Source organism: Brachyhypopomus gauderio, chromosome 7 (assembly GCF_052324685.1).
Source record: "Brachyhypopomus gauderio isolate BG-103 chromosome 7, BGAUD_0.2, whole genome shotgun sequence".
NCBI lineage: Eukaryota > Metazoa > Chordata > Actinopteri > Gymnotiformes > Hypopomidae > Brachyhypopomus > Brachyhypopomus gauderio.
The window spans coordinates 5,312,712-5,336,928 of NC_135217.1; the positions used below are offsets into that span (position 1 = coordinate 5,312,712).

At 48.5% G+C, this 24,217-nt stretch overlaps 1 protein-coding gene across 3 annotated transcripts in view; it reads left to right on the forward strand.

Moving 5' to 3' along the window:
• doc2b (double C2-like domains, beta) overlaps window positions 1-24,217 on the forward strand; it is a 125,657-nt gene that overhangs the window by 76,933 nt on the left and 24,507 nt on the right. For 2 of the 3 annotated variants that reach the window (XM_077011116.1, XM_077011117.1), the window contains one exon: window positions 9,823-9,902. In XM_077011116.1, coding sequence (XP_076867231.1) covers window positions 9,823-9,902 — 80 coding nt within the window. Of the gene's footprint in view, window positions 1-9,822; window positions 9,903-21,245; window positions 21,529-24,217 lie in introns of those variants that run through there. The other variant, XM_077011118.1, reaches the window with a different exon arrangement.

Genomic DNA, 24,217 nt, shown 5'->3' on the forward strand with positions numbered 1-24,217 from the left:
CCCGTACCAACAAAGAGCCACATGAAGGCACATCTGGCTAAAATGTGGAATAGGGTCTTGTGATGGAGACATAAATGGAGGCTTTGGGGAATCAATTCAAAATGCTACGTGTAACACAAACCTGACATGGCCAATGAGGTATGGGGAAGGTAGCATTGAGCATTGTGCTGCGGGGAAGCGTTTCATCAGAAGGTGTCCGTTGTTAGATGAATGGATGGATGGATGGATGAATGGATGGATGGACAAATGTTGCCAAATGGAGAGATGTTCCCAGACAATTTGTTCCAGTTTTGCTATATAAATAAATAAATGAAATTAACCTTGGAAGAAAGTTTCCACAGGACAATGATCCCAAGAACAAGGCCAGAACATTTTTGTGTCTGAACAACAAAAAGGCAAATGTTCTACAATGGCCAAGTCATGGTCCAGATTCGTCAGTGGAGTATCTGTAGCGCTGTTTGAAAACTGTGGTCCACAGGTGAAATCTGACCTGTGCAGCCTGGAGCAAATCTGCCAGGAAGACTGGATGAAGTTCGTTGATGATTTTAAAAATGAAATTTTTACATTTTGTTTCCCTTTCATTTCTCCAAGCCTGGAGAACCTGGAGATGTGTTGGGCACACGGACGTAATTTGGAGGGGGGACGGCACTTTTTCAAAAGCCGCTTTTGGTCCCCCCCCCAGTTTTTTCAGTTAAAACCAAATATTTAAATAGCGATGAATCCATGTCCCCCCACTTATTAACGGTTAAAAAACAAATATTTAAATAGCGACGAATCTAGCGCTAGGACCATGCAGAAAACGATCGCTCTGAGCTCCGTCCGGTAACAATTTTCGTTCGCCAACCCCCCGCCCCCCCCCCTCAACAATTTTCGTTCCAGAGCTGCACAGCAAATGTTTACGCAGTGACATAGTGATAACCACACACACACCTGTGACACATATTACACTTTAATTTGAATGTCCAACAGCTGATGAAGGGAAGACTCACTATGGTTACCCACAATGCCTCTTTTCCTTTGGCAAAGCGGCTTTTGTCAGGGGCTTATTGTTTAGGTAGACATTGCACACGCCAGTCAACTTCACAATAAAAGTCATGTGGTGATGAGACTTTGTCATAGCTGTTAAAATAGCGGATTTAATTAGTAAGAAAGAGAGCAGTACCTGTGGTTATATTATTGTATGTTCTTAAAAAAAATTATTTTGTGAGTTTGATATTTATAGTGTTTGTGTGCATAAAGCCCCTCCCACTCTCAGAGCTTCAAGGTGCTTTATATAAATTCAGAGAAACCTGCAGTGAGAATTGAAAAGTCTTCTGTCTTAATAATGATCCAATGCCCCTGGAAAATGCAAAAGAGTGATTGAAAGCGTGAAGGACTATCATTGTTTGGCTAATCATTGTGGTGTCCAATTATTTCAAATTGTATGTAAAAAAAACTTTAAAATGCAGTTAACTACATTGATTCAAAGCAATTATTTGACATTTACCAAAATATACAAAATGAGTTGCAGAATACATTTGGCTGAATGTACTGATTGCAGAATGCATGTATTCTGTTCTAGCTTCAGCGCTGTCTTCGGCGTTGTCTTCAGTGTTGTCTTCTGCGTTGTCTTCAGTGCTGTCTTCAGTGTTGTCTTCGGCGTTGTCTTCGGTGCTGTCTTCAGTGTTGTCTTCGGCGCTGTCTTCGGTGCTGTCTTCAGTGTTGTCTTCGGCGCTGTCTTCAGTGTTGTCTTCGGCGCTGTCTTCAGTGTTGTCTTCTGCGTTGTCTTCAGCGCTGTCTTCAGCGTTGTCTTCGGCGTGTCTTCGGTGCTGTCTTTAGTGTTGTCTTCGGCGTTGTCTTCGGCGTTGTCTTCAGTGTTGTCTTCAGCGTTGTCTTCAGGGTTGTCTTCAAAGTTGTCTTCGGTGCTGTCTTCAGTGTTGTCTTCAGTGTTGTCTTTCACAGAGTTCGTGGATTTATGCCTTTCCTGTTTCAGTGAATTAAGCTCCACTCAGTCACAGTTTTTCTACTTATTTAGTAGTAAAGTATCCGTCAGGTGATTCATTCAAACTAAACCTTTAGACGGTGAAGTCCAGGTTACGCTGAAACATTTGAACATGACCGTTGAGTGAGACGCCGAGGCCCTGAGGAACTGCCTTCAGCTGCACTGGTCTAGACTGCTGCTCCACGCCCGTCGTGATGGCAACACTGACCCTCCCTCCCCTTTGTTGTGGCTTCATACCGAGCATCCCTGTCCTCTTTATTGTTTTCCTGTCTGTTGTTGCTATGATGCGAGACACCCTCGTGTTGCTATGATGCCACCCTGGGCTCCATCATTTCAGGCCTTGCGGGATGGAAGTAAGTGATGCTGTCGGCATGTTGTAGAATTACACTTTCTCTGAGGGTTTTGGAGGCATATGCACACACACACACACACACACACACACACACACACACACACACACACACACACACACACTCACACACACACACGTCCCTAGTCTCGCTCCTCCTAACATGTGTCTCTCCCCCCCTGCTTGGAGAACTGGGTTTTCACCCTGGCTGGTGTTGTTCTGACTCCTCCCACCCCCAGGAGGCGCAGGGGGATCAGGAAGTGAACAGAGGGGTCAGAACCCGCCCACTGCCCCCTGTGACCCCTAACGTTCCCCAGGGGCTGTCTACCCCCTCACCCTGAACCCTAACACTGTCCTGCTCCACCTCCACACCCACCCATGAACAATGAGCACCTGGAAATGGGTTTTTTAGAGAGGCTAAATTTTTCCTTTTAATGTTCTCAGTGGTGGCAGTCTGGGGATCTCGCAGGCCCTGTGTAGCATGAAAAGTCCTGGCCTGTGTAATGGAAGTGTTGGACTTGGGCAGCAGGAGACAGCAGACAGGGTCTCAGACAGGGTCTCAAACAGGGTCTCAGACAGGGTGTCAAATAGGGTCTCAGACAGGGTCTCAAACAGGGTCTCAGACAGGGTGTCAAATAGGGTCTCAGACAGGGTCTCAAACAGGGTCTCAGACAGGGTGTCAAATAGGGTCTCAGACAGGGTCTCAAACAGGGTCTCAGACAGGGTGTCAAATAGGGTCTCAGACAGGGTCTCAGATAGGGTCTCAGACAGGGTGTCAAATAGGGTCTCAGACAGGGTCTCAGATAGGGTCTCAGACAGGGTGTCAAATAGGGTCTCAGACAGGGTCTCAGATAGGGTCTCAGACAGGGTCTCAAACAGGGTCTCAGACAGGGTGTCAAATAGGGTCTCAGACAGGGTCTCAAACAGGGTCTCAGACAGGATCTCAGATGGGGTCTCAGACAAGGTGTCAAATAGGGTCTCAGACAGGGTCTCAGATAGGGTCTCAGATAGGGTCTCAGACAGGATCTCAGATGGGGTCTCAGACAAGGTGTCAAATAGGGTCTCAGACAGGGTGTCAAATAGGGTCTCAGACAGGGTCTCAAACAGGGTCTCAGACAGGATCTCAGATGGGGTCTCAGACAAGGTGTCAAATAGGGTCTCAGACAGGGTCTCAGACAGGGTCTCAAACAGGGTCTCAGACAGGATCTCAGATGGGGTCTCAGACAAGGTGTCAAATAGGGTCTCAGACAGGGTCTCAGATAGGGTCTCAGATAGGGTCTCAGTCAGGGTCTCAAACAGGGTCTTTCCCAGGGCCGATGGCTAGCAGATGTCCCTCTCACTCTCCTCTATGAAGTGAGAGATTGTGCGTTGAAGCCAGTGGTGTCGTTTAATTTGACTGATGATGATAAATCATCTGCTTCCCTGTTAAGATGCAGTTTTGGAATCTGCTGCTGAATTGGGATTATGGAGAATGCTGCAGTCTATGGAGCACATGAGCGTTGCATCACACAAATGTCTGTAGAAACCTTCTGTACTTCACTGCAATCTTCAATATCTCCACATCTTTTACTTTAGTGCACTGCAATTACTCACATGGGATCTTCCTTAGCTATATAGACATAGTAAAAATATTTCTAGAGCACTATTGTTTGTTAGTATCGCTACACACACATGGCACTGGTGTGGAGCTTTGTGTATATATATATATATATATATATATATATATATATATATATATATATATATTAGGGGTGGGCATAGATTAATTTTTTTAAACTAGATTAATCTCACTGAAATCTTGAAATTAATCTAGATTAATCTAGATTAATCTATATTAAAATGGCTCATATGCGTGCTACCCAAGTAATGACTAAAAGTCAGTTTTTGAGATAGGGTTTCTTAATACAGAGGGTGCATTAGACCAGGGGCTCATCTCCTGTTTCCAAAATGCATCAATGACTGCTTGAGAAAGCTGTTCTACTTTGATATTTGAAGGAATAAACATGCTCAATAAAATGTAGGCTACTCGTGTTCAACAGTTTTTTCAGTTAAACATGAATCTGTAAGCCTACATACTGTACATAACATGTTTATTCAGCTAAACATGATATTTGAAATGTAAGCCGACATTTAGTACATTTAACCTCACGGACGTAATTTGGGGGGGACTTTTTCAAAAGCCGGTTTTGGTCCTCTGCAGTTTCAACGGTTAAAAATAAATATTTAAATAGCGACGAATCTAGCGCTAGGACCATGCAGAAAACGACCGCTCCGAGCTCCGCTCCGTTCATAAAAATGAATTTTCCATGAAGCAAACCTGGCGACTTCGTGGCTGCATCCATGTAAACACACGTACGATTTGTAATTCACAGGTTTGAAAACTCGTTCTCGCCCCTACTGTGCAATCTGGTTAGGAATACAGCCGAGCTAAACTATCAAGTTGAAAGTCATCATAGTTTGATTACCTATTTGACCCAGTTCCCAACCCAACTTTAAGAATAGATTAACGGCGATAATTTTTATATCGCCCAATAAGAGTATCAGATTAACGACCACCGTTAACGCCGTTAATGGCCCACCACTAATATATATATATATATATATATATATATATATATATATATATATATATATATATATATATATTTCTAAGAGCAGTAATAGCGAGTGCCTTAAAGTTCTTGCCTTTTGAGTTAATGACACCCGCTGTACATTCTCAGAAGTCGCAGCTCCATCAATAAGAGAATCATTAGAGACTCAGCACCACTCTCCGCCTCTAAGGTGGAGAATAGAGAGGCACCTAACAGAGACTGGCATCACGTGACCAGTCTGATCGGCACTGTGCCACAAATGGAGTCTGATCGGCACTCTGCCACATCTCCCTCTCTCTCTCTCTCTCTCTCTCCCTCTCTCTCTCTCTCTCTCTCTCTCTCTCTCTTCTTTTCTCACTTTGGGTAGACCGTGTCTCATTTGTCAGTCCCTTTGAATACATCTGGGTTTATTTTATGCTAAATGAACCAGCGGGTGTCTTTTAACCCTCAAAAACGTTTGCAGTGAGTGAGGTGACTCCACGGTGATGGAACGTTCTCCTCCATGACCCCATATCTGCACAGACCCATGTTCCATCTGCATGGCACTGGTGTGGAGGCAGCATGCTAATAAACACTGCAGCAGTCATAACTGAACTTATCGTCATTGCCACCTGCTCAAAGAATTCCCATCACACTTGCATCCCAGCACACTCTAAAGAATTGGGAGAAAACCATAAGGGCCCTTCTGTATTTTTAAAGTTCCCCAAATAGAGCTTTGCATTATGGGTAACATTCCACCCACGATTGTGTTCCTGGATTGTGTTCCTGGATTGTGTTCAGTTACCTTAGTGACTCTAACGAAACCTTTGCTGTAGTCTGGCTCTTAACGATTCTGAGGGTTATGACTAACCCACTCTTAAGGTGCTCAATTAACATAGCAGTCTACTAGGATTCCACAGCACCCACCACACGCTGGTCCCTAGACGTAATGGCAACACATTAGCTGGACTAAACCATCACTCACGTTAATTTAGATCAGCGTGGCAAGACGAGACAAGGAAGGCATCGTTTAGGGCAGAGGGCTGAGGCCAGTTCTCCTAATGGCTGTCTTCACCCGTCAGTCCCGCTGTCTGTGGGTCGAGAGCAGACATCTGGCTGCAAATTGCTCCTAATGGAAATGTTTAGTGAAGAAAATCTCTCATAGAACGAGTACATTTGACAGGCGCTTTCATTATTGCCTTTGTTGGGTTTGGGGGGGTATATTGCTCTGGCGTGGACCATTTACTGCTACCCACTGCATTTGGTTGGTAGAAACCCAAAAAACAAGACCAGAACCAAAAGAGAAGAGATAATAAGTGGGACCCCATTCTTCCCCATGCTGGAAGTGGATGAATGTTGCGTATTCATCTGAGCTCATGCTAGCGAAGCAGACAGCAGCTGATTGTTTGATGGAAATAAAAAAAAAAAGTTTAATGAAAAGGTCAGACTTTTTTTTTATGAACATTTTGACGTTTTCGGTTTGTAGCGACAATTAAGCTTTAAATCAGCATTGTCCAACTGTGGTCTTGGAGATATTGTTTTCTGCAGGGAATTAGTTCTAACTCTAATCTGCCTGATCCATGTAATGGTCTTCTGCAGTATACCAATGTTAGAGCCAAGTGCTAAATTTTGCAGGCCAATAAATATTCAAGCCTGCATTTGGAAAACTGCTTTAACTACAGAAGATGTTACTCAGGTGTGAATTTACAATTTAGTACATGCAGCTAACTGAATTTACTTTCACTACCAATAGTATGAATACACCCATTTCAGACTGGCTATCTGCCATCATTTAACCCCATCCAAAGAATGTTAATGCAACTCGATATAAATCTACATCATACACTCCTTGAGGCTGAGATTTTTAAGCACATGTACACGTAGAAACCCAAAGTAGTTCACAGTATACCTGAGCATGGACTCTAAAGAGTATTGTATTGATTTGTCCTGCCTTTCTGCTCACCCACCATCACGTCCAAGCTCAGAACCTTCACCGTGACCTCTGTTGGCTTTAACAATTTGCGATTTCTTTTCCTCCAAGGCTCCGCCCCCTCACGTTTTCCACGGCCCGCCCTTCCCACGATTCCCACTGTCTGCCCCCCACTGAGTCTCTGCCCACGGCGGGTCAGACTCTGCAGGGCAGTTTACAGCTGGACCACTCGTGACCAGCGTGACACCTTGGGGGGGGGGGGGGGGGGGGGGGGGTGTAGTCGGTGGGTTAACGAGGTATCTCTCATACAGCGCACCTATCTGGGGCGCCCCGCTTAAACGAACACGGATGTTTCCCCGTAGATCGTAGATCTGTAGATCATGCGCAGGAACATTTGGGGAAGTGAATGGCAGGAGCTTTTTACACCGCACAGTAGGTGAAGCGGTGATGTTACACAACTCCCCTCGACGTAACCGTTAACAGGGTAGACCTGTGGAGTTCAAGTACAGTAATGCGCTCTCAAACGTCCCACCAGTCACGGCCCCCCTCACCTCTGCTCAGGCTGGGCCCTTTATCACATTACCCGGAATTTCATCACATACTGCAGCTCTCTGAAAACATCAGAGCAGCAAGCACAATTCAGGCGCTCGTCCGAGTTATAAATGCACTGAGACGCAGTGCCGGCATGCAGGACACTCCAAGAAGGGCCCATGTGGGTGTAACGTGCAGCGGTCCATCTGACGGCCTTCACACGAGTGTTCAGTCACAGGAGCTCCTCACACAGAATTTTTACTAAGTCATCAGAAAGTTTGTGATCGTCACCCGACGGTTTCTGTGCATTGTTGCTTTGACCCGGAAGCCTTTGTGTGGAGCTGGTTTGGATTCAGTATTCGATTTCTACTGTGAGTCCTGAGGAACAGTAAGACTGCCTCTCAGTGCCAGATGTCTTATTCAGCCGTAGCTACATGGTAATTACCCAGTGAAGAATGTATAAACTGATCTGTGAACCTGCGAGCTTCATCACCTGTGACATGTATAGACCTTCATGTTAGTGTTTTATTTGACAGGATTACCTTTCAGCTCAATTTCTTCCCTTTCATGTTGCTTTCTCCTTTCTCTCTCTCCTTTCTTTCCTCTCTCACTCTTTTGTCTTTCTCATTCCTTCTCTCTCTTCTTTCTCCCTCTCTCTCCTCTCCCTCCCTCTCTCTCTCTCTCTCCTCCCTCCCTCTCTCCTCTGTCTGTCTCTCTTTCTGTCCTCTCACCCTCTACTTCTTTCTCTCCCCCTTTCTCTCTCTCCTCTTCCCTCTCTCTCCTCTTTCCTCCATCTCTCTCTCCCCCTCTCTCTCCCCTCTCCCTCTCTCTCTCCCTTTCTCTCTCCTCTCCCTCTCTCTCTCTCTCCCCCCTCTCTCTCTCTCCCCCTCTCTCTCCCCTCTCCCTTTCTCTCTCCTCTACCTCTCTCTCCCCCTCTCTCTCTCTCTCTCCTCCCCCTCTCTCTCCCCTCTCCCTCTCTCTCTCTCTCCCCCTCTCCCTCTCTCTCTCTCTCTCTCCTCTCCCTCTCTCTCCCCCTCTCTCTCTCTCTCCCCCTCTCTCTCCCTTTCTCTCTCCTCTCCCTCTCTCTCTCCTCCCCCTCTCTCTGCTCTCCCTCTCTCTCTCTCTCTCTCTCCTCTCCCTCTCTCTCTCTCTCCCCCTCTCTCTCCCTTTCTCTCTCCTCTCCCTCTCTCTCTCTCCCCCTCTCTCTCCTCCCCCTCTCTCTCCTCTCCCTCTCTCTCTCTCTCTCTCTCCCCCTCTCTCTCTCTCTCCTCCCCCTGTTCTCGTACATCCCCTTTCCTGCTCTCACTGAAGGATGTTTTCTCTTCCAGAGTGTAGAGATAATGCTACAGCCCAGCGTAACAAATCCCTCACAGTAGCTGCAACTCCGTGACTGCCAGGCTGTTGAGGTGCGGCTGCTAAGAAAAACTATTATCTTAAAGCTGGGGGCGGGGCCACTGCAGGTCCACATCTCATAAATGCATTAGAGATTAAAGTCACGCTTGGCGTGTCAATCTGGGTAATAGAAAGCAAACCGGGTTTAATCCCTCAGGTATCCCCTGATGCCCCCTTGTCACACACACACACACACACACACACACACACACACACACACACACACACACAAACTCAGATGCCCCATTCTTGTGTTTCTTCTTCAGACCACAGCACTTTTCAAATTAAAGACAGTCACCATTTATGAACGGTTGTGTGCATGAAGCGTGCATGATCTGAACATGCTTGCTTGTTTATAAATCCTGCCACAGAAAACCTTACATTGCCCTCGGGCTGAGACGCTGCAGACGCTGGGTTCTGCTGCTGGTTTCCGGGCCTCTTTGATCCGCTTCTGAGGTCTGGAGTCGAGCTTTAAGCGGGGGGGAGCTGTGGGAGTAGACCCACAGGTATTGGTCCCCCGAGGCAGCGGCACACAGCACCCCTGTGAGGCCCAGCAGAAGGGCTGCCAGCCATGACCTGTGCTGCTGCGTGATCCGGACCGAGCCGGGCGACGTGCCAAGCCCTTTCCAGGAGGAAGAACAGAGGCGGAGCACCACTGGGGTGCCGGGCTGTTTGTTGCCTTGAAGGTCATTCAAAAAAAAAAAAAAAGGCATCAAAGACTTTTCACTTCCTGTGTTTTGTTGTTTTCTCTGTTGTTTTCTCTGTTGTTTTCTCTTTTGTTTTGTTTTGGGTTTTTTTTTTTTTTTTGCTTTTCACCAGCCCCAAAAAGCACAGAACACAAAAACCATAGCTATTGATTCAGGGTGTCTGGGAGCAAGGTGCAGACCCCCCAGAGCGTGAACGCTGCTTCTTCCAGAGGCCTCCTGCTGTCGACGGCATCCCAGGAACCGCCGTGGCCAGCAGAAGCCAAACAGGAAACATCTCCTGACGTGGCCGCCCAACAGAGCTGCAGGCAGACATGTGAGGATTGTGCCGGCGGGCTAACGTCTCTTCTCTGTGTTGTTTGCAGCCACCCTGGGCACGCTGGAGTTCAGTCTGCTGTATGACCAGGAGAACAACGCTCTCCACTGCACCATTAACAAAGCCAAGGTAAGCACCCATAAACCCCTGCACACTCTCCGCCCAACATCTCCTCTACGTGTACGGGCCTTCTGGTCGTGGTCCGCTTAATGCTCCCTCCTTAATGCTCCCTCCTTAATGCCCCCTTCTTAATGCCCCCTCCTCGTTCACGGGCTCTCACGACCCACATTGCACATTACACTGGGTGGTTAAGGTTAGGACATGAGTCCACTACTTGAGTCCCCAGACGTGAGTCCACGCAGACTTGTTATCATTCGTTGTGAGATCGTGTTGCCCTCGCCAAAACGTACGCAGCGTTCCATCTGGAGGTCTCCCTCGTCTAGACTTGCACAGGAACAGAATGGAGTCTGATAAACTGCCAAGCATCCCTGCACACACACACACACACACACACACACACACACACACACACACACACACACACACACACCTCACCTTCCATTCCCCCAAGTCCTCCTGGCTCCATTCCCAGCCTGCCGTTCTACTGAGGGACGCTCTTAAAAGGCGCTCACCCCCACCCTGCGCTCATCTGTCTCCCATCGGGTGTGACACGCCCCTCAGAGACGTGTGTGACGGGGACAGTCTGCTCCTCCACGCGGGCCGCGTGGTGTGAGGGGTGTTTCCCCTGACAGCACACACTCCTGGGAACATCTGCTACTGTACACTCCTTTCAGCTTACAGGCAGCCTCTCTCTCTCTCTCTCTCTCTCTCTCTCTCTCTCTCTCTCTCTCTCTCTCTCTCTCTCTCTCTCTCTCTCTCTCTCTCTCTCTCTCTCTCATTCTCTCATTCTCTTTCCCACTCTTTCTGTTTGTCGTGGGATGAAGTAACTGCTTGTTCCAATGCATGTGGGGGTGTCTAAGCATTCATCAGTGGCAGGTGATTGCTTGCCTCAGTTGGCATGATGACCAATATCAGTACTGCAGAGGAGAAGCCAGCCCAGCCCCTCACCCCTACCTCACATATACCTCACCTCTACCTCACCCCTGCCTCACATATACCTCACCCCTACCTCACCTCTAACTCACATATACCTCACCCCTACCTCACATATGCCTCACCTCTACCTCACCCCTGCCTCACATATACCTCACCCCTACCTCACCTCTAACTCACATATACCTCACCCTACCTCACATATACCTCTACCTCACCCCTGCCTCACATATACCTCACCTCTACCTCACATATACCTCACCTCTACCTCGCTTGTACCTCACCTCTACCTCACCCCTGCCTCACGTATACCTCACCTCTACCTCACCCCTGCCTCACATATACCTCACCTCTGCCTCACCCCTACCTCGCATATACCTCACCTCTACCTCACCCTTACCTCACATATACCTCACCTCTACCTCACCCCTACCTCACATCTACCTCACCTCTACCTCACCCCTACCTCGCATATACCTCACCTCTACCTCGCCCCTGCCTCGCATATACCTCACCCCTACCTCACATATACCTCACCCTTACCTCACCCCTACCTCGTCCTTACCTCACATATACCTCAACCCTACTTCACATATACCTCACCTCTACCTCACCCCTACCTCGCCCTTACCTCACATATACCTCACCTCTACCTCACCCCTGCCTCACATATACCTCACCTCTACCTCACCCCTACCTCACATCTGACATATTTTCTCTGAGTATTCAGTTACACACTCGATGTGCGTGGTTCCTTTCAGGGGGCCTAATGACATAAAGCAGCTGGTGCTGCTACAGAAATAGCCACTGAAGTCTGATCGTAATTAATCAGCAGAACGTTGCAGTCTCGTGTAAGTAAGGAATCCCACCTTGTATGTCAGAACCCACCTGTATGATGGTACTGACACTGTGCCACTCTCATGGGACGTGAGCTACTCTCAAGGCGTTGCCCCCACCCTCTCTCTCTCTTTCCCTCTCCCCCCCCCCTCACTCTCTCTCTCTCCTTACTTACCTCTGTCTCTCCCTTTCTCTTTCCCCTCTCTCCCTCCCTTCATCTTTCCCTGTCTCTTTCTGACCCTGTGTCCCTCTCTCTTTCCCTCTCTCCACCTCTCTATCTCTCTCTCTCTCTCTCTCTCCTTACTTACCTCTGTCTCTCCCTTTCTCTTTCCCCTCTCTCCCTCCCTTCATCTTTCCCTGTCTCTTTCTGACCCTGTGTCCCTCTCTCTTTCCCTCTCTCCACCTCTCTATCTCTCTCTCTCTCTCTCTCCTTACTTACCTCTGTCTCTCCCTTTCTCTTTCCCCTCTCTCTCCCTCCCTTCATCTTTCCCTCTCTTTCTGACCCTGTGTCCTTCTCTCTTTCCCTCTCTCTCTCTGTCTGTCTCGCCATCCCTTCATCTGTCTCTGTATCTTTCTGCTCCACTGCCCTTCTCTTTCCCTCCCTCCCCCCCCTCTCTCTCTCTCTCTCTCTCTCGTTCTCTCCCCTTTCTCTCAAGTAAACACAACTCTCCAACTGAAGAGTCTAATGAATGAACGGACCTGAAAGTGCACTAACTGGATGAACAGAAAGCATAACATTCAACGATCGCCAAAATGTGACAGAAACACAAAGGGCTTAAACAGGATCAACATAACAGCCCTACAACCCCCAGGTGGTGTGGAGAATGAGACACAACACACACCTGATGGAGGCGGGGACAACCAAAGCATGAACAGCACCGTCCACCGCTGGTGACGTGTGAAGGACGCCACGGTGCGTGGGACACCCTCACACTCAGACCTGAGGAGAAACCCTTTGGCTCCAGACATCATCTATCCAAGAACTAACTAATGCCCACCTATACAAATGGAGCGTAATATTGATACCAGTGCAAATATCCATGCCTGTCCATTTCTAGCTGTTTAGCTGGTTAGACTGCTGCATTCTTTCCCAGCACTCTTAGGTATAACAGTTTATTTTTTCTTTTGGTTTGTTTGTCCATATTTTGTGAGGGTAGGGTAGTTTCTCTGGATCAGAGAGGGTGTACTAACAGGGAGGGGCGTTTCTCTTGATCGGAGAGGCTATACTAACAGGTAGGGGTGTTTCTCTGGATCAGAGAGGCTGTACTAACAGGTAGGGGAGTTTCTCTGGATCAGATAGGCTGTTGAATGTGAGGTGTTTACACTGAATTTTGTGTAGAATTTGTTACACATATCTGTGAAGTATGGGCGTTCTGTCAGGAAATGCAGCTCTGTTTCGATTTTATTCAGGTTGCACTGTTGGCATGTTCTGTTTTCCTGGGGCAACCTCTTTTCTCTCTCTCAGTCTCTCTCTCTCTCTCTCTCTCTTGGTCTCTTTCTCTCTCGCTTTGTTTTTCTCTGTATCTCTCTCCCCATCTCTGAATTCCTCCATTCTTGGGATCGAGCATTGGAAATTAACTTGCAAGTTCAGCAGCTCAGTCTTGGCCAGGTCTTGTGTAAAGAAGCGATTTTTCTAACAGGTAGAATAAATTAGCTGGTGGAAAGAAAGGTTGGAAGCACAAGGGATCGCGTTTTGTGGTCTGAACAAACTTCAGTTGATTTAATTTACATTCACATTTCACACATTCATTCTCATTACAAAATGTATGCTTATTTGCAGCTTCAGCTAATTGTAGATATACAAAAATATGCTGTCAAATATAAACTGCATTGTTCATAATTTGGACTATGCAGGAATTTGTTTACTACAATATATGAATACAATAAAGGAAAAAGGGCATTTTAAATGTAATTATACAATTGAATAAATAAATATTCATTTTATTCAATTAAAACTTTACAAAACCATCCACAACATGATTTTATCTCTCCATTTTTACATAAAATCTTCTGATTCACATTTTACATTCACTTACACTCAGAATACACAATAGCAGAGACTTCATGCTGAAATCCTACCATCTGTGTCAGAGCCCTGGTCAGCGGGGAGATACAGGTGTGAGGTGGTGTGAGGTAGTGTGATGTGATGTGGTATGAGGTGGTATGAGGTGATGTGAAGTGATGTAAGGTGGTGTGAGGTAGTGTGAGGTGGTGTGAGGTAGTGTGATGTGAGGTGGTGTGAGGTGATGTGAAGTGACGTAAGGTGGTGTGAGATAGTGTGATGTGGTGTGAGGTGGTGTTATGTGGTATGAGGTGGTGTGAAGTAGTGTGATGGGGTGTGAGGTGGTGTGAGGTAGTGTGATGTGGTGTGAGGTGGTGTTATGTGGTGTGAGGTAGTGTGATGGGGTGTGAGGTAGTGTGAGGTGATGTAAGGTGGTGTGAGGTGGTGTTATGTGGTGTGAGGTAGTGTGATGGGGTGTGAGGTGGTGTGAGGTGGTGTGATGTGGTGTGAGGTAGTGTGATGGGGTGTGAGGTAGTGTGAGGTGATGTGAAGTGATGCAAGGTGGTGTGAGGTAGTGTGAGGTGATGTGGTGTGAGGTGGTGTTATGTGGTGTGAGGTAGTGTGATGTGGTGTGAGGTGATGTGAAGTGATGTAAGGTGGTGTGAGGTAGTGTGAGGTGGTGTAAGGTAGTGTGAGGTGGTGTGAGGTAGTGTCAGGTGGTGTGAGGTAGTGTGAGGTGGTGTGAGGTAGTGTTATGTGGTGTGAGGTAGTGTGAGGTGATGTGAAGTGATGTAAGGTGGTGTGAGGTGGTGTGAGGTAGTGTGATGTGGTGTGAGGTAGTGTGAGGTGATGTGAAGTGATGTGAGGTGGTGTGAGGTGATGTGAAGTGATGTAAGGTGGTGTGAGGTAGTGTGAGGTGGTGTGAGGTAGTGTGAGGTGATGTGAAGTGATGTAAGGTGGTGTGAGGTAGTGTGAGGTGGTGTGAGGTAGTGTTATGTGGTGTGAGGTAGTGTGAGGTGATGTGAAGTGATGTAAGGTGGTGTGAGGTGGTGTGAGGTGGTGTGAGGTAGTGTGAGGCGGTGTGAGGTAGTGTTATGTGGTGTGAGGTAGTGTGAGGTGATGTGAAGTGATGTAAGGTGGTGTGAGGTAGTGTGAGGTAGTGTTATGTGGTGTGAGGTAGTGTGAGGTGATGTGAAGTGATGTAAGGTGGTGTGAGGTAGTGTGATGTGGTGTGAGGTGATGTGAAGTGATGTAAGGTGGTGTGAGGTAGTGTGAGGTGGTGTGAGGTGATGTGAAGTGATGTAAGGTGGTGTGAGGTAGTGTGAGGTGGTGTGAGGTAGTGTGAGGTAGTGTGAGGTGGTGTGAGGTAGTGTGAGATGGTACATGCCAGAATCCCCCTGACTCTCTCTCACCATGACAGAAACTGCCATTGTGTAAGAGTTACTGCTTCAGATCCCCCACCCCTTCCTTCTCTCATTCCCTCTCTCTCTTCTTTCTCACTCTCCCTCTCCGCCTCTCTCTTTCTCTCCCTCCCTCTTCTTCTGCCTCTGTCCATCTCTCCCTTTCTCTCTCTCCATTTCTCTTTCCATCTCACTCAATCTCTCTCTCTCCCTCTCTCTCCCGCTTTCTCTCTCTGCCTCTCTCTCCATCTTTCTCTCTCTGCCTTTCCTTCTCCCTCTCCCTCTCTGTCTCTCTCCCTCTCTCTCTCCCTCTCCATCTCTCCCTCTCTCTCTCCATCTCCATCTCATTGTCTCTTCTGCTGTATTTTGCTTCACATCTTAACTTGTATTTCTCTGACTTTGATAGAATCATTTCATCTTTGTCATACACCATTAGTTTTCCACTAGAATATCCAACCTGCCCACATGGACAGTGCAGCATTCTTCCCCCCTACAGTTAAACCTGCCTGTGTCTCCTGTCCCCAGTATCTCCTTATCCCCTACAGTTAAACCTGCCTGTGTCTCCTGTCCCCAGTATCTCCTTATCCCCTACAGTTAAACCTGCCTGTGTCCCCTGTCCCCAGTATCTCCTTATCCCCTACAGTTAAACCTGCCTGTGTCTCCTGTCCCCAGTATCTCCTTATCCCCTACAGTTAAACCTGCCTGTGTCCCCTGTCCCCAGTATCTCCTTATCCCCTACAGTTAAACCTGCCTGTGTCTCCTGTCCCCAGTATCTCCTTATCCCCTACAGTTAAACCTGCCTGTGTCTCCTGTCCCCAGTATCTCCTTATCCCCTACAGTTAAACCTGCCTGTGTCCCCTGTCCCCAGTATCTCCTCCACGGGCCACTCCATGTTCCAAGCCGTCCCTCCCAGACTCTGCACTCCAGACTTTGCACTCTCTTTTAAATTAATTAATGTTGTGCCTTAAGGGGCAAACCATCCAGGGAGCTGAAATACTCTGAACCAGTACGGGAGGCCAGACTTCAGCCTCCTCTTGCCTTTAGAAACAGCAGACGCCCAGGCGCCAGAACAACGCAGAAGCAGATGTGGCCACGGGGGCCCTTCAGCCCGCCAGGCATGTCGGTCGCCACACGTCAGCCCCAGCAGGCGCTCTGCAACACCCCCCCCCCCTTCCCCCCCCCAGCACTGGCAGTGCAGCCACTTCCTGCCTGGCTGACTCGCGATACAGCGTCTGCACTTCGCACACGTGAACATTGTTTTGAGCTCCAAGCCGAGGCGGTGCGCCTAGCTGGAGTCGCCCAGAAGCACTCCTGGGCTCTGGAGATAACGAGGATCGCCTCGCTTGGTTCGGTTTTGAGTTTCTGAGCTACGGTAAGAAAAACGAGCTAATCAGAGATGGCGGGGCCCGCGCTGAGCATCCGCAGGTTCGGCGTCAGAAGCACTCAGTCTTACACTCACTTTTAAAACCTTGGTTGAAAAACAAGACAGTTGTTTACCTCCTGATGTTGTTTTCCACAACCTATTGTGCTGGGGTTTTTTTTTCTCAGGAGGACATTGAAAACCCAGATGCTCCAGTTACAGCCCTAAACTCAATATATTGTGCAGTCAGTGCTTTTTCCTGCTCACGAGAAATTCCATATTATTTTCAGGGGTTTTTTGGTTATCTTAAGAGCACAGATTGAAAGAAAAGCCTGCAGCATAGTGGACCTATTTAGCATTCGCTGGAGATGAAGGTCCCTTGCCAGGCGATGTTCTCCCCCCTCGTGCTCTCCTCCCCTGGACCACCCCAGCTGCCCAGATCCTCCACTCCTGAGGTTTAAATGGAATATGGGTTGCATTCTGCCTCATGGAGCAAACACATTGACTTCCAACCGTGACCTTAAAACGAAAGACCAAAATTAACTTTTGGCGTGGGGGCTAAGGGAGTGATTTCTCGACTCTGAATTTATGTGAGCAACTCCACCACAACAGGAGACTGTATGAACCAGACCCAGCTGGGGGTTCTGTTGTGTGCTTGCTGACTGACTGGCCCAGTGGCCGGACAGTTCCAAGTTGGAGAAGAGTTGGAGAAGATGGGCCTGCTTTGAAGTGGTGCTACCTGCTACGTGTACGAGCAGCACCTCCAAGGTCCTCCAAAGTCCACCGGGCTTTGGGTCCGGCAATAACGATAACACTGTCTCCAGTAGGGGAATGTGTCTAATCTATTGAGATGGAAATGGAGAGAAACAGAATATAGATATACTATTGATTAGCAACACGCCCTGCGGAGTTGGCGCTCACCCTTCTGCAGTGGGTACGTTGTTATGGCACCAGGGGGCAGCGGGATGAGTAAGTGCAGGTGGTCTCATCATGTGCCAAGAACAGTGTTTGATCTTATGATTCTGCCTTGAGTGAAGTTGTGAGCACTGTCCACAACATGGGTGCTGAAAGTAGTTTTCTTGTGTTCAGCACCATGGACAGCTCTGGGCTGGTTGAGGGACAGGCTTGCTAGGGGGTGTTGGCCCCACCTTACATCAAAATGTTGTAGCAAAGCTATATTAAATCAACAGTTAGTGTTCTGAGTCAGTTTAGCTCATGTTTAACTCATGTTTAAGAAACAATTTAATGGGATTTAGGTTCTGGTCTACACTCAACTTGGATTAGAGTTCATAATCAAACTTTTAATGTCAGTATGCAGATAAATTAATCACAGACTTGGCCATGCACTAGAACTGCTCCCTGATGACAGGAAGGACCCTTGTGAATAAGCTCGGAGTGTAGGAAAGAGGCGGTACGAGGGATGAGGACCCAACCAATGGGGACTGTCCCATGACGGACCTCCTTCATCTCCGGTGGAGGTGGGACAGGCTTCCTCCTGGCTCCCAGCTGTTAATGCTTCATCAAGCCTGCTATCATAATGTGAGACACCTTCCTCAGCATGCTGTTGATTTATGATGTGGTCTCATCACAGAAAGAGCTCAGATCAATAACGGAACAGTCAGGGTAGGCTTCAGCGAGTGTTCTTGGGACTGGTTTGTAGAATAAAGTGAAGTTCGTGTTTGAATAGTCTCTTCTGCCATCTGGTATCTTGGTTGAATGACAGAGTAGTTTAACGAAAAGCAGAGATGTGTTTTACCTTCTTTGTATGCACACCAATGCACATACAAGGGTAGGCTAATGGTAATCTTGCTCACTGTACTTTTATAGGTCGTGGTTCATGGAAGCTCAGTACTATTCTGTGCGTATCTCAGAGAACCTTTCAAATGCTTCCCGTCAGTGTGATGGTTGTTCCGCTTGTGGGATCCATGCAGCAGGGATTTTATGGATGACCCTATTCATCTATCCCGAGCTTTCTGCCGAGAGAGCACAGCACAGCATTTAGAATTGAAGGAAGTCACCCCCAGTTTTTCTTTCTATAATCTCAAGGCTGGTGTCTGATCAAAATCTATGGACAGATTCTGTGGTTAAAGTGTCAGATCTCTACTGAATCACTGGCCTGCAGCCTGAGGTTAAAGTGTTTTTTTGTACCTCGGGTCTACGTTGTTTGTTCAAGTCTCAATCCAGCACTGAAATGACGCTGTGACGCTCCACTCGGCGCCCTGAAGATGTTGTTGTGTACAGAGGACAGGTTGCTGAGATCAGTTTGAGTGCAGGAGGATTCCTCCTCCCGTTACGGGAATCATCGCCTCCCTGTTTAATCAGAGTGCTGGATGGAACAGCTCAGGTTATTCAAACTGGTCGATTTAAGCCAGCACCTGTGGGGGAAGGAGGCGTGTGCTGGGGCACACGTGACCACTGTTGCTGCCACACGTGACAGAGTGCCACCTGCTGCTGGGGGGAGATGGCGAACCCAGAACAGAGAGGCTGGCGCACACAGCCAATCAACCTTCTCGTTTCCCCTCGGCCCCGCCTTCATCCGCCTCTCCCAGCACACGCCGCACCTAGAGCCTGACCCCGGACATCTGACGCTATATTTCCAACACGTCTTGGCCCGTTCTGTGCCGGGATCACGTTTCTCTGGCCAAACGATGGGGGGCCTGTCACTGGCTCGTGTGCTGAAAGCTGATTCAGCTTCACACACATCTTTTGTGTGTAAGAAATGTATAAGCTTTTAACTTGTATATATTTAGTATAAAAAATGGTCAGGTTAGAGAAGTCAGCTGGATAACACCGGGTTCATTGTTAATGAACACGTGACATTTGGATATTTACAGCCCAAGTACTGACGCTGTAAGAACAGCTCGGTTCTACGTATGTTATGTAGCCGTGTCTGCTGGTACCAGGCAGCTGAGTGAGATCTAGAGAGGCTGTTATTCATGGAGCGGATATTGCAGGTCAGTCGTTATCGGTCATATTGAGCTGTCCTGCATTGTCATGGTGTGATAAGCACTCGACTGGAGGCATTCACGGTCACAGGAAGTACATGAGGATTACAAGGAATTACTCATCCAGACTACAGATAATGCGGTATTTATAGTAAGTGCAGTGTACACACACACACACTCATTTGTGGGACTTTATCTCATAATATCTGTCCAGACATTACACCCTAGATGACACTGATTCCAGAGGGCTGTGATAACATTAACTCAGGAAGAGTTGGGGGTGTTGTCAGGGGAGGAAACACACCAGGATTACCGAGCATGGGGTTAAAGGTCGTGTAGCTCAGTGCTCTGCTCACATGGTTCAGGAACATATGTAAATGTTGGATTAGGATTAGAGGACACAGCGGGTACAGTCTCCCTCTGATCAGCGCCGCCATTGTTTATTCCAGTGGGGGGATTGATGGATCTGTGATTGCTGAAATTGCTCACATTATAGCAGTGGCAAGAAAATGGCCGTGTTTGTCTGTTCTTTTTAAGGGAGGTGCTGTCCCTGCTTCTCAGACTGAACCTTTAAAACAGGATCAGTAACATCTAGAAGATGAACTACACCAATGATGTCAAACTTTATGAATTCATATGCCACGTTGTATGTTGTGCGCATAAACAGTTTAAAATGTCCATAGTGTAGGCAAAAATACTTTAAGATTCCATGCTAATCCCCTAGGGGTTAAGCCTGTGTTCTGTCTTAAGGCATGATATAACTACATATTCTTAAATTGAGCGACTATATGGTATGTCCCAGAATTCTTTTCGACTCCCTGCATATGAGCTGTCTGGTTTGGGCTGCTCGCTGCCCCGTCCTACCTGACACCAGGCCAGATCGGCAAAACCCGAAGTCCACGTCCCCCGTCCCCCCCCCCAACACCCCTCCGCTGTGGGCCAGACACCCCTCCCTCCACTCCTCAACCACCCCCACTCCTCTCTCTCTCCCTCTCTCTCCCTCTCTCTCTCCCTCTCTCTCTCATTTACCGGGGGCTGGCAGCTCTGAAAGGTTCTGCCCTTATTAGGTCAGAGTGGCCGTGGGCAGCAGAGGGTCCACACTCCCAGTGTAGCACGGTGAGATGAGATCCGCTGTGCTATTAGTATCAGCTCTCCACACCAGAAAGGACTCTATGTGTCACACAGGAAGGGTACATGACACCCTCTATATATTAATTTAGTAGCAGTCAACAGACCTGCCACAGATGGGCAGTCTTCTCACCGTGGCTATCTGTCATCAGACACTAAAGGTCAGACAGAAAGAGATCAGATGTTGTTTCTCCTCCGCTGAGGTTTCGTTCATGAAGTAAGTCTGATAAAATGGTCACTATAACGCATTCATGGCATTTGGTGGTATGCCTGTTTATCCATTCCTGAATATGTATCGTCCCAACCAGCAATGCCTATGTTTGATATCTCTTGTAAACTGTGCAAAACTGTTCAATCTGGAGCATGTCATTTTAACATTTCATTAATGAAGCGTTAAACTTGGCTAAACAGATTCTTAATTGAACCTCCAGGCAACAAATTAATCTGCGGCTTTTTTTAATGGAATTATATTCATTTCCATTATTTGTATTGCCTGTGGTGTCACCAGTCTGTTAGTTAGTTAGGACATATTAAAAATGTGTCACAAAGAAAAAAAATGTCCGCCTGACACACTCCACCTCCAAGTTCTCTCACACGAGCTGTTGCTTTTTTTTTATATGCAAAATGTTCACAGCAGAAATTTGCAGCATCCTAATTGTATTGGCTGCCATATGAATGAGGTATAATGGCCATTCCAGCCATTCCTGTGGGACAAAGAGTCTGATGTGTCTCTCTCATCTTGCCAAGGTGAAAGACATGGAGAAGATAACAGTACTATAGACATTACTCTCAAAGAGCCACGTTTAGGCCCTCTGAGCCCTCACGTTGGGAGATCTGGGCTCAGGTGACATCTGGACTCAGGTGAGATCTGGTCTCAGGTGACATCTGGACTCAGGTGACATCTGGACTCAGGTGAGATCTGGGCTCAGGTGACATCTGGACTCAGGTGAGATCTGGACTCAGGTGAGATCTGGGCTCAGGTGACATCTGGACTCAGGTGACATCTGGGCTCAGGTGACATCTGGACTCAGGTGAGATCTGGACTCAGGTGAGATCTGGGCTCAGGTGAGATCTGGGCTCAGGTGACATCTGGACTCAGGTGAGATCTGGACTCAGGTGAGATCTGGGCTCAGGTGACATCTGGACTCAGGTGACATCTGGACTCAGGTGAGATCTGGGCTCAGGTGACATCTGGACTGAGGTGAGATCTGGGCTCAGGTGAGCTACTGCTGCTTGGCCCTCATTCATTTTCCTCCTTCATTCATCTCTGTTCACTCTGAACTCTCATTTATCATCCACATGGCTCATTTTGTTCTGGTGTCTTCTTGATTCTTGATTTTATTTTATTTTTTGCATGTATTTTGACTTTTCCTGACATATTTTATTTTTAATCCTGCTTTTGTGGCTGTCTTGCATGCATGCTGTCTGTCTCTGTCTCTGTCTCTGTCTATGTCTCTGTCTCTCTGTCACGCACTGCATGGCTGTAACTTCAACCGTGATGCTCAGCTCCCCGTCCCCAGGCACAGGAAGGTAAGTCCCTCCCCCAAAGCTGCTTCCATAGCAACCCTTCAGTTCTATCATGGTGGTCCAGCCTCCAAACAACTCCACAACTACAGCACACTGCTTACACCTCACAGGCCGTGTAAGGAATATTGTCATGATTAAAGGGAGTACTTAGCAATAATATAATAAAAGTACAATTTTAAATATCCTCTGAAATTAATTATTAAATCAGATGTTGATTTGATTGAACCAGTAGTGAGCAGGCGTTATTTTATTTATGACCAACTGGGAATGCATGCAAAACTGACTCCACACGCCACATTCAGTGTAATCTGGACCCCAGAGAATCGATACTGCTTAGTGTGATGGGTGTGACACACGGCCTCCGATCACCCGCCGCTCACCCCTCCTGATTGGTTGATTGGGCCTCGGACTCCTCGCCCCGTACGCGTTGGCCACTCTCATCAAAGGGGTTCTCGCAAAGTACAATTGACATTCTCAGGGTGGAGGGATGTGGGGGGGGGGGGGGGGGGGGGGGCTTTTGTTGAGCGCAGCACTCAGATGGCCACACACTGCTGCCTCTACCAGGTCTTCTGCCTCCTCTGTCCACCCTGCATGGCTAGCTGCCCTCCTTCATGAGAGCCTGGTTCATGACTCCCGTGCTGTAGAGTGTGTGTGTGTGTGTGTGTGTGTGTGTGTGTGTGTGTGTGTGTGTGTGTGTGTGTGTGTGTGTGTGTGTGTGTGTGTGTGTTGGGGGGGGGTGTATTTATGTAGCTGCTCCTCTTCCACCACATACATTCATGGTCACGTGACTCTAGCAGTTGCCACGGTGCCCACATGTGCACACATCCATTCATCACTAGGGCTGCTGAGATCGATCAGTGTGGACTCCGCCTCCACCTTCCACCCCTCCTTCTGCCCCCGCTGTGCTGAACTCCTCCCCTCCACCCTTGGTCCACCTGCGGCTCGTGGGTGGCCAGCACGCCGGACCAGTGTGCTGGCGCCCAGCGCCGGGTCGCCACCGCCAGCCGACGCTTCCTGTTGAGCTCGCGACGATCCCGCTGCCTCCTCTGTTTTGGTTTTACCGGATCTCGCGTCCTCTTAACGCCCAGCTTGGATCGGGAGCTCCGCGTTCATCCTACCAGATCTGCGCAGGCACAGAGGAGAGAAAGGGGGATCATTTGGGACATAAAGGGCCACTAACTAGGAGCAGCTCCCCATGCGTGTGTGGGGTCAGCCGGCTGTGGAGATTGATGCCGTGAGCAGCTGGGCGCGTGCGACTCACAGGCGCTCCGGTGTGCAGCTGCCATCTGCCCCCCCCTGCCGGTCCCTGTGCCCCCCACCCCCACCTGCTACCCGCTACCACCTCCTCCCCTGGCAATTATGATCAACCACCTTTTCAGCTGCTGCCTGATGATCACAGACCCAGGACACTGCTTTGTGTCGCGTTTGCCATCCCACAATGCACCTGGTGCTTGATTTGGTGCCGTCCTCCCACACTGGGTCGGGCAGTAATGGACGGGTAGGTTCCTCCCGTCATAACAAAAGCCGGATCTGTCTCGATGGACGAAATCTCGAAGGTGAAACTCGATGAAGTCGGCACGCCCCCTGAAATAGCACGGCCAATGTCTCGTTCTCCCTGATGAATATGATAGCAGGTGTAAGATGATTGGGGCCCAAAAATGATTCCATCGTCCTGCCCATGAGAGCAGGGCTGTGAAGCCGAGCCAGCCCCAGACCAAGTCCTGTCTTCGTCTGAGCCTTTTGACACGGGGACGTGCGGGAGGGCCTCCAGACACGGCTTGGACGGGGAGCTGGGGCGTGTGTGTGTTCAACACTCTCCTTCGGTGCTGTCCAGGAAAACAGTGCCAAGCCCCCCAGCGTCGCCCGAGCTGTTCTCCTTCCGCAAGTTATTGTCCACCGTCGGCCAGAGGGGACCGGTCCGGCTTTCCGGCCTCCTGGAAAAGAAGCGTGCGGAGGTGAGCATTGAGGCCGTACAGGTGACGGAGACGGCGAGACGGCCCCGCCCCCTCCGTACGCTCTTCGCCCGCGAGTCCTGTAGGCGTGGCAGGACGGAGGAGATGATGGCGTCAGAGTTTGGACCTCGTTTTTATGTTGGGCTCTGTGAACTCGGGAGGACTGCGCCTTCAAAAAGAACGCCCATCTATACTGTAGTCTGTAAACGCACACACACACACACACACACACACACACAC